At 34.3% G+C, this 11,030-nt stretch overlaps 2 protein-coding genes across 2 annotated transcripts; both read right to left on the reverse strand.

Moving 5' to 3' along the window:
* Nucleotides 1-772: 772 nt before the first annotated feature.
* LOC125816284 (transcription factor bHLH143-like) lies at nt 773-3,717 on the reverse strand. The gene is made up of 3 exons (XM_049495871.1): nt 3,111-3,717; nt 2,840-2,984; nt 773-2,745 (listed from the first exon to the last, which is right to left on the reverse strand). The coding sequence occupies exon 3, from the start codon at nt 2,726-2,728 to the stop codon at nt 1,640-1,642; it is 1,089 nt and encodes a 362-aa protein (XP_049351828.1). The 5' UTR covers nt 2,729-2,745; nt 2,840-2,984; nt 3,111-3,717; the 3' UTR covers nt 773-1,639.
* A 3,403-nt stretch (nt 3,718-7,120) lies between these two features.
* On the reverse strand, nt 7,121-10,527 carry LOC125816287 (peptidyl-prolyl cis-trans isomerase FKBP12). The gene is made up of 5 exons (XM_049495875.1): nt 10,295-10,527; nt 10,040-10,073; nt 9,895-9,956; nt 9,057-9,109; nt 7,121-7,461 (listed from the first exon to the last, which is right to left on the reverse strand). Exons 1-5 carry the CDS (start codon nt 10,380-10,382, stop codon nt 7,360-7,362), a joined length of 339 nt encoding a protein of 112 aa, XP_049351832.1. The 5' UTR covers nt 10,383-10,527; the 3' UTR covers nt 7,121-7,359.
* Between the last annotated feature and the right edge of the window lie 503 nt (nt 10,528-11,030).

An 11,030-nucleotide genomic window follows, 5' to 3' on the forward strand; every position in this document is an offset into this window, starting at 1 on the left:
AAAATAATAATAGGTATACCATTTCTTTCTAAAGAAGAAATGAAAATTATAACCAATTGCACACTTTTACACCTTTTTCATTGAATTTCAATATCTGAATCATAGCTTGCAATACTTTCAAAAGAGCTGTGATTATGCATGTTGGCATGGTAGCCCTTTTCATAGTACAATTAGGGATCGTTTGGTAATATTAGTCCCAAGAGCTAACAATTTGAACTAAAAATGGTGGGGCTCAATCCCATATAGAAGGTGAGATAGCCTAATCTTAAGGATATTCATGTCTATCCTATCTCGCGTACCAAACAATCTCTAGGATTTAGTTTACATGATTAAATCCATTTATATTCAATAGTATAATGAATTTTTCCCATCATAAATGCAATTTAAATTGCTTTATTAGATAATTCTTTGCCTTACCCACTTAGTATTATAAATAGTTATATATAATTTAATCTGATGGTATACAAACTTTTTAGAACATCAATGTATAGAAGTTAATCTCAGAGAACATTAATTTTTCTCCTTGCGGAAATAAAATAACCCATTTTCAGTTTGATAACAGTAAACTTCTTTTAGCAGGCAACGATTTCAACTTCAAGTAAGATAACAGTAATTAGTTCTAACGTTTATAAATATATATAACCACATAATAATCAAACATAGACATCAGTATCCATTCAACAAAAGGTGCAAGCAAATATGAAAAGGATCACAAGAACAGAGAGGACGCAAAAATAAAAATATCGAAACAAACTATATTTTATTACTAGTATATTATTTTAAGTAGAAAAAGCATAAAGACAACACACACAGCAATAATAGCATGAAACACAAGGGTCCATCAGGCTCATAAAAAGACACCACGCTGAAAAGACTCACAAGTCTCCAACTACAACTCACCCATCCAAAGTGGAAACAAACCTAACTTTAAGACAAGATTTGATCATGTCTCTCCATCACCCTTTTCATGATAAGCTTAGAGGGCAGGGGTCCCTTTTTCAATGCACCTTCTTCAACACCAATGCCATCACTGCCTTTTGTGGAATCAACAGAAAGATCAAAACATCATAGCTACTCATTCTGACCTATAACAGTGGGAGATAGCAAGCCACTCTGACCCTGTGCTGGTGGGAGATAGCAAGTACCAAGTGAAATAGTCACACAAACTGACCCTGACATAACCAACCACAAAAAGAAAACCATCATACAGTCATTCAATTCAAGAAACATAATAGGGTGGATGGTGGGACCCCAAATCACCAAATGCGCATGCATAGAATCCATGGTTTTCTCAAGATTTTAAAGGGTCCCCCCTCATTTACAGCACTCATCTTTTGAACTTTGAAATTCTACTTTCTTAACCACAAAAGCTAAAAATAATCATTCCTCGTCGACCATAAACATTCCCCTTTTTGTTCTACCCCTTGCAAGTAAAAGATCAAAAGAATCCCACTAAATCTTTTCCTCTAGTGGATAATAATACTTGTTGCACTGTAGGACTGATGAGGATGGTAAATGCTTCACAATTTAACTACTTTCAACCAAATAATGATATATGGCTTTTCTGTACTATCCAAGCAACTATACCCCTAAAAATCCATAATGCTACTGTTGTAGGGGTTGGATACTAGTCTGTTCTTTAACAAGGGGCTGGGGGATACTCTTGAGGGAGCTCAGATACTAAGGCTTCGGCTTTACCCCTCAAAGACTTCAAGTAGTTGATTGCTTCATCAATAACCAACAACGGGTCCTTACTCTTTATCCCAGGAATCAAGCTCTCAAGAATCTTCAAAGTTTCACGAATTTTAACTTTCCTTTCCCTAGTGCTCAAACTGGAATCCTTATCCTTCCCACTAGAAGGAAGAGAGCCTCTCACACATCTTGCTTCCACATCATCATTGGGCCATCTAGATCCTATGTATGATGATTTCTTGTACCCACCATCTAGCAATCTTAGCCTTTTGCATGTGCCATCAGAACTGGCAACTTCTTCTGTAAGTTCCACAGACTGTTGCTCATGCTCACCGCAGCCGCAGCACCCCTGTTTTGCACAAGGAGAGCGATCTGTGCTAGTTACTTCATCATCCTCACCATAAACATCATCATCTTCGTCGCCTTCAATGTCATCAGAAGAGAAAAGCAAGGCATTGATGTCATCTGTATCTTCATGCGTATTACTTTCTTCACCATTTACATAACTTTCATCCAATTTCTCTCCACTAACGGGCTTCACATGAGATCTCTGCTCTACTACAACATTCAGGTTCTCATTTTGATGCAAACCATAAGCACCAAACACTTTTTTCGGTGTAATAATTTCATTCTCAGCAGGACATCCTTGACTAAAGAAGAATCTAGTTTGATTCCCAGATTGATCACAAATGAGAAACCTCTTCTGAGAACTTGTAGATGCATCAGTTGGTGGGGACTTAAACCCAATCAAGTGAGGAAGAAAGCGTTTAGCATCACTTGGATACTCATTTTTGGTGGGAACTAAGTTTGGCAGCCAACTGACTACATTGTGACGGGCTTCCTTGGAATTAGGCAAACAAGGGACAAAGCTTGAACGCCTAGGAGAAACTGCATTTGCAGCACATATGGCAGGGGTATACAGAGATGGAACACCAAGGTGATGTCCAGGTTGCAAGAGTGTAGTGGCATAATTCAAATTTGGTGAAGTCCATGCAGGATCCTGCTGGTAATATAGGAGCTTGCTGGTTGTAACCATCTAGACAGAAGAGAAACCTAACATGCATAATGTAAGAAATTAGATGGAAATCCATAGGCAAAATGCAACAGAAGCTTAACACAAATAGCAGCAGAAAGACTAGATGCATACCAGTGATATGGATTGTACAAATTCCACCTTAATTTACTTTAAGGACGTAAATAACAAGAAATTACTATAAAGCTGGATTTAAAACAAAGGCGTGAACTCAGAGCATCTACGTCACAGGCTTCAACAACTGACGGAAGTATTCAGCCTGGTAAGCAAAAACAGACTGTAAGTTTGGCAGCTTTTCAATTACATCATAGAAGCCCACAGCTGAGAAGCAACAGTTAAATATCACAGAAATTATCCATAAGTGAGGCAATAATATAGAACGAACCTGGCAATTCTGCAATGGTTGAAAGCATGCTATAACCCTAACTCTAATTGTTGCTCTCCCCGTGATTCCATTCTCATGCTTTAAGGCCCGAAATCTTGTTTGGCTTGCGGCTTGGCACACCATAACTACTTTCAACCTTCCAATGATATTCAAAATCTATGCCAAAAGACAATATCTGAAGCCCAAGAATAATAGGTACTAGCTTTCGGAGGAAAATGTAGACTACAACAAAGGAGAAGCTTGAGGAAATTGCAGTATGAAAAAAGCAATCTGAAAGACCAATAATGAGCACAGTGACAAAGTGCAAACGAATCAAAATCAGGACTAAGAGGATTTAATTTGATTAGCAATTGTCTATCTTTCAGCTAATCCTATAGATTTATCAAGAAAAAAGACAAAATTAACTGGTTACAGTTGATAGGCAGATGAAGAGAATGGTGAGGGAAAAGAGAAATCTGGTTTAATAGGAGAAATGACTTAAAGGATCACCCTGCAATACAAGTTCAAGGGGATGACGCAACAAAGCACATCAATTGATAGGCTCAGCCACCGCATATTGTTACTTCTTTACACTACAGAAGTTTTCGTGGTATGTTGTCAATAGGAAGTTAGTGCACCTGAAACATTTGGCAGCATATGCATCAAAGTCCTGAACCAGAACAACTAAACAGTTTGCAATGTAATATCACCAAAATCCTTAAGAGAAAAAAGATTGTGAGTTACCAGACAGCGACGGTTTTTTACCCACACAACATACCTGAAACCTATCTCTTATTCCATTTCATATGAATAAAATTTAAAAAAAAAAGAAGAAAAAAAAAGGCTAGAAGGAATTGAAGGGATGTGGAGTAACCTAGGCACAATCAACCTCAATAACCTAATCAAATCAGGCTCCTACATCATGACATTATACAGCTCTCTATGAGTTCTCATGAACTTAAACACTAAAACCCAAACTAAATCCAGATATCCTTTGCAATAAATATAAAATTGATAAAAAGAAGCAAAACTGGTGTTCTCAACAGTAAAACCATAAGTTTAAGGCCAAATCTTGCAAGAAAACCCCATCAAACAAATGCTTCTGAAAATCTTTTGAAGAGGCAAAAACACACACACAAGGAGATGAAATCAAGAATTCAGAAAAAACATCAAGAAAACCTAAACATGAAAAAATGATAAGGGATTTTCCAAGATTAGACAAAAAGATATCCCAAAGATCATAACCAAACCAGATAAATCAAAGGGCTTATAATTTAAAGTATCAAGAACATAAACAGTGTGCATAGTCTAGTGAAAAACGTACAACGAAGAGATCCAAGACAAGTGTAAACCAGCAAGCAGTATGCAGAGACAGAGAGAGAGAAGCAGAGGCAGAATGTAAACAGGTAGAAGATGAAAGAAGTGATGCAAACATCAAGAAAAAACACACATGGAGATAAAATCAAGAATTCAGAAAAAAAAACATCAAGAAAACCTAAAGATGAAAAACTGATAAGCAGGGGCTTTCCAAGATTAGATAAAAGATATCCCAAAGAACATTAACTTTCACCAAACCAGATAAATCCAAGTGCTTATCATTTAAATTATCATGATTATGTTAAAGAAACATAAACAGTGTGTAAACTAAGAAAAAAAATGGTATTGAAAAACTTACAATGAAGAGAGGGGAGAAGCAGAGGCAGAATGTGAAGTGATTATTGTTTGAAAGTAGAAGAAGAGCAGGTGAAAGAAGAAGTGATGTAATTTGGGTAGGATAGCATTATATATACGTTCCAATGACAACTTTACCCTTCATTACAATCATAAATACAATGGTATCGTTTCTTGGTTTTTTTTTTTTTTTTTGTTGATGTTACACCCATTAATAAAACAATTATTGATATAAGTATTTTACCATATTATTCCTACTAATTAGTGTCTAGTATCGGTTTTGAAAAATGATTTGGAGAATAGTATTTAATGTTAGGAGTAAAACATAGACTGTTTTTGTTATATCAAAAGTGATAAGTAAAAATGAAAATATATTTTAGAAATGGGTAAGAAACACGAGTATTTTGAACTCAAGATTCAAACCAATGGTCTCACATAAAATGAACGAATTGAGTACTAAACAACTGTTATTAAACCCTTCTTCATAAACGTGCAACAAAATCAACAAAAATGATGATTTTGCGATCAAGTATAATTATTAGCAATGATTATATTCAACCAAATTGCATAACTTAATTTCTTAAGTTACATAAAATAAAATTATTAGACCAAAAAAAATTATCGCTTATATATTCAAGTAGTATAGTTTATTTTAAAATGTCATTTTCACTTGAAAAAAATATTATTTTTTTGAATTTTACAATGAAACATGGTCAAACGCACACTTAATTTAGTCCCTCGTGTATTTTTTTGAATTTTACAATGGAACATGGTCAAACGCACACTTAATTTAGTCTCTCGTGCCCTTGATATTTATGAGGATCATGCCAGTATTGATAAACTTTTAAGGACTCAGGCCGCGACTTTAGGAGGCAATGGGTGTTTAAGGTCCATTAAACATCATTAGAAAGTTAAGCAGAAAGCATAATTGTAATTTGAAAAGCTTAATTACTACTCCACATGACTCCAAAAGAGAAAATAAAATGATTAACACCATGGTGTGAAATAGGACTTTCAGCCAAAGCAGGTTCAACCACTCCCTATATTATATTAGATTCAATAATACTTTATAATAATCGACAACCACTCCATATAATTAAGTAAATTTTCAAATAATGAATAATCATAAGAGTAAATTTAGGTCTACACTTTTCAAGACACAAAGCAACCACTAGCATCAATTAAAGGGATTTGTTAGTTTCTTGCTGATTTATTTAGACATTGCAACAATGGAGGTTGGCAGTAGTGACACAAAAGAAGAGATGTGTAGAGTTGTGAGACAATACCAAATTAACATGACTGAAGGCTGCTTACCAGACAGACCAATTTGATCTCTAAATGGTAATTGAGAGATAAAAAAAGAAGAAGAGGGTGGTTGGTTTGACAGCAAAGTATGTAGCAAACAACAAAGTACCTTTCAAGATGAGTATCTTACTGTGGAGAGCCCTTGAGGGGTACTGATGATAGCTAATGATTGATGTGGTAGGCCCTCATGGTGTTCAAATGAGATTGTGGGAGCACCTACTTGGCCACAATCAACTGGCTCAAAGTTGGTGGGGCTTCTTCTGTGCCACACTAAGAATCTAAGTTTTCATGATATACAATGGAGACAAATATTACTCCACCGCTGAACTCTTAAAGCAGTTAATCCTGTCACTAGACTCGTCAAAACACACTATTATTTCTTAAATCATCACCTCATCTAATTGTGGCCTAAATCAAACTAACGAGGTCATTCCAGATTTGCTCAAATGATCATTCAAACTCCAGACAATGTCGTATGGACTAGAATGGTGCATCAAGCAAAGGGATAAGATACATCATAGCTAATGAATGGCAAGGCTGGCATTCCTTGCAAAATGACACAATCAGTGAATTACAGTATGACATAGTTATCAAACACTGCCTGACAGAAGCCAATCAAGTTGACAAGCACCAGCTACAAACTGGAAAATTCCTCAGATCATCATGAACAGCAAGAGTTGCCTCACAGATAATTAGAGATCTTTTGATTCTCAACAGATAGACCAAGGAAACCCGGCATAAGAGCTGGGATTGTCCCTCCTATAGTGTACATCTTATTGTTGTTAAATAAAATCCCACCCAGCATACCCTTAAAGAAGAAGGGAACAACTGGCAAGACACAAGGGTACACCACCACAGAGACAATTTCACATATTTCTAAATATTTCCATTCCCATTTTTTCCTCCTAGTTTGTCAAATTGAATTTCCACCAATTCTTTTAAGCTGTCAATTTTTGTGAAGAAACATTAGCTATTTACAGAAGGCAGTAGGCAAGCATATGAAGAGGACGAGGAGAATAGTATCCCATATTAGTTGGAGTTGACCATACAAATTCTTACATCCATTCCATATTATATTTAATTACCAACTAATTTGTCTTGTAATGCAGATTAGTAGTCTCAAAGTATGACCATTATCCAGAGAAAAGCTAGAAAGCATTTATTATCGCCTTAATCTGTTTCAACAAGTTGCATTAGAGCAAAGAGTACATGAGCAGTTCTGATAACCTCAAGCTGTCTACTGTATAGAGTACACAACAGCTCCATCAGGATTGCCCAAATGTTAGCAAATTGCTCATTGTGCACCTAAGACTTCAATCTCAAAAACCAGAACTGAGTTTGGCTGAATACCCCATGCTGGAAATCCACCAGCACCATAAGCATAATCAGGGGTGCACTGCAAAATTAAAGACATCAGTTTAAACCTCCTTATAGAAGATCTTAATACATAAAGTCTAGAAACTTTTTTCAGATATGTACACAATTATAGCAAGATTAATACTCTTAGGAAGAATGCAAATATTGTATCATCACCATTCTATTATAAACTTTTCAGCCAATCCCATCAAAAAGATGGAGATGATGTGACCATGAAATGGGCAGTTACTACGAGGCAGAAATTGAAAAACGACCATTAGGGGGAGCCATCTGAAACCATCAATATATTTGAGCATCAATCGTAGAAAACATCATAATGTCTACCAGAGCCGTCTTAACCACTAGGCCACTAAAGTCATCGCTTGGGGCCCAATATTTTTTTTTAAAAAAATACTTATATATATTATTTTAAAAAAAAATTATATGTACTTTTAAATTTTTTTAAACAAAACTTGTAAGAAGTATATTTAAAAAAAATGACCGTTAGTTTTTCCACTTTTTTAAGGGAATGAAACATTTTTTGGGAATAATTTCCTTAAGTGGGAAGTTGTGTTTTCCTTATTTATCTCCTAAAAATTTGACCCTACATTATTATTTGCCTTATACTCATCTTTTTTATTCTCTATTTTATTATTTTTATTCTCAATATTGAACTCTCTCCTACAATTTTTTTTTTATTTACTATTGCTTACAAGTTACAAAAGAACAAAAATTGCTTTTGTGTGTCTTCTTCAAAATCTCAAGAAGTGCAACAAGCAATCATTATAATAATATTGAAGGAACACAACACTATGTCGATATTGTTTTATCAACTTATCAAATTCGTGAGCCAAGTTTCATTATTCTACCTTCATTTTATAGTTTCTTGAAAATCTGTTATTGTTGATATTCTTAGTTCATAAGTATATATATATTCTTGTTTTAGTTATTATTAAAACTATTCAATTTAAATATGTCAATAAGAAAATATGATTCCGGTTTTACAAAAAGAGAGAAAAAGAGAACTTGAAGAATTAAATAAATCCCAAAAAGGAGCCTTAGATAGATTTTTAAAAAATAATAAAAATTCTGAATTAAAAAATATTGCTTATAGAATAATGTTAACAATTATTGTAATTGTTGCCTTAGTCGAAAGAAGATTTTCAAAACTAAAATTGATAAAATCTTATCTAAGATCAATAATGTCTCAGGAGAGATTGAGTGGATTAGATATTATCAATTGAAAAGGAATTACTAAAACAAATCGATTATAAAACAGTAATTAATGACTCCGCATCTAAAAAGGCTAGAAAAGTAGATTTTAAATAAAAATATTAGGGCCCCTCTTTAAGGTTTGGCTTTCGGCCCCAATCTTGTTGAGTCGGCCCTGATAGATACTAAATAAGCCAGTCAGCCAAAAGGATTGTGACATTTTAGTGAAGTGAAAATAAATCAAAACTCAATAATGTAAAAATTACTAAGGAGATATCAAGCTCCTTTTTTTTCCAATTGCCTCTTAGTTTTCTGACTATAAACCCATAACTCAATGGAAGTCTAAACTTCATAACATGGATAACTAACTCCGTGATTAATTTTACCTCAACTGAGAATCAAAAGAAAAGAGAAGCCATTTACCGTTAATCGAGCAACTTCTCCTAATTGCATGCCCAGTACTCCTTCATCCCATCCTGTAAAAAAGGAGCTATAAGAATAAAAGAAATGCAACCCGAGAGAACTGTCACTATGGTCTACAGTGTTCTCCAAGTTTCTCCCTTTGAAGACCCCAGAAGGAGGTGGGGATTTGTTCATAATGGGCACATATCTGACAAACATAGAAGGATTTAAATATATGCCAGTACAAAAGTTTACCACAGCCAAATTTCACTTCATAAGTCAGATATGAGCTTTCGATTTGATAAAAGAGTGTTAGTTTATCCAACGTTAATCTGTTATCACTCAGACACCAAAGAATCAGCTGAATTATGTATGTGCTTTAAGGGGAAAGCTATCTTTGCTCCTTCCATTGTGTCTTTTCTAGAATGATAGGAAGCCGGTTGTCTTAACTTTAAGACCTACCATCATTTGCCAACAGATCTATAACTCTGCATGAATCCACCTATGTCACATTTAGACCTCTTTGACCACTAAAGTAGTAAGCTTTTGTTTGCTTTACACAAGTGTAGTTTTCTGGCACTAAAAGCTGTCCAGTAAAAGAGATATAAGCTTCTGGACCACTTCTATGGTCAGAAATCAAGTTTTAGAGAGAGATTTAAAATGACAATTGAAATCAATAAGAAAAGAAGTGGGATCACTACTATAAGTTCCATTCATGGTTAGTCCAATATAAGATGACTACATTTTCCAAACTGATTGTCCAATTGAATACATTCTCAGGCATTTATTAACAACATATACTAACGCATAAACTAGGGGACAAATCATATAAATCAATATATACAGGAGTCATAAGTACCTTTGATAACTTTGCCTTGGCCGATCTTGAAAGAGAAAGGCTGCTGGCCTGGATCCTTAGTGCTGTTACACGTACAAATTAGGCAAAGATATATACTACACATAACCCTGTATCAAACTTCATAAAAGAAAAATAATAAGTTTACCTCCAGAACTTCTGACTCAGGTCTCTATCTTTCCCTGCAGGCATAAAACAAGAAAAACAATATTAACCAAAACACTACTAAAAACTGTACTTAATAAAGAATCAAACTAAATTAAAGATCCGATTCATCTATTTAGGAGAAAAACAGACTGAATTAGAGATTAAACCCTAACTAGTTTGATGCGATTTATCCGATTCATCCCTTGTGAAAAGAAAATGGATCTTTTTCTTGGGGGGAAAAAGAAAGAGGACTCACCGTAACCAGTGCAGTGGACAGTAACAGTTTGACCAGGCTGTGGTTTGGGGCCATTACCGGCTCTGATAACTTCCTTCTCCACTCCCATTTTTTCCGGTGATTTTGATGAATTCTCCGATTTCTTGTTTTAGGGTTTGATGACTGAAACTGTAGTGCTTGTCAATTTCAAGGATCAATGTCACGTGATTCTCGCGTGCGGCAGCGGAATATCTTCGTTACTTTCCTTTTATGCCCTTTTTAAAAAAAAATATTATATATGGGCGGATTTTAATTAATATTTTACGATGTATTTTTTTATTATATTGTTATGCAAAAAAATTACGATAATTTATAGTATTTTTTCGTATACTTTTTCAATATCTAAATATTTTGTAATAAATGTAATCTAATTTAACTTTAAAAATTAGTTAAATTAACTTTTAAAAAATACAACATAACAATTAAAAGTAGACGAAAAAAGTAAGTATTTGAAAAAAAAAAGACATTTAGGTAAGATTTTCAAAAGGAGTTGCAAATGGATTCATCAGTTCACTGATCATTAATAATTATTCAATTTAAATTTTTAAAATTTCATTGATAAGGCTAGTGCCCAATACAATTTGGCTTGAATAAAAGGAACGGAATCTATATATATATATATAAAGGAAGATTTGTAAAAGCTGATGTGGCACCTCTCATCATCCAGGAAAGCTATTTATCTATTTTTCAGATTTTTGATAATTTTCTCATTTTTTTC

Source organism: Solanum verrucosum, unplaced genomic scaffold (assembly GCF_900185275.1).
Source record: "Solanum verrucosum unplaced genomic scaffold, falcon-dt-bn FXZP01000261.1, whole genome shotgun sequence".
NCBI classification, from domain to species: Eukaryota; Viridiplantae; Streptophyta; class Magnoliopsida; order Solanales; family Solanaceae; genus Solanum; species Solanum verrucosum.

Coding starts and splice junctions, on each gene's coding strand:
- LOC125816287 (XM_049495875.1), bottom strand. CDS start 10,382: ATGGGAGTGGAGAAGGAAGTTATCAGAGCCGGTAATGGCCCCAAACCA. Junction 9,957..10,039: donor CTGAGTCAGAAGTTCTGGAG/GTAAACTTATTA, acceptor TACGTGTAACAG/CACTAAGGATCCAGGCCAGC. Junction 7,462..9,056: donor GAGAAGTTGCTCGATTAACG/GTAAATGGCTTC, acceptor TTAATTTTGCAG/TGCACCCCTGATTATGCTTA.
- LOC125816284 (XM_049495871.1), bottom strand. CDS start 2,728: ATGGTTACAACCAGCAAGCTCCTATATTACCAGCAGGATCCTGCATGG.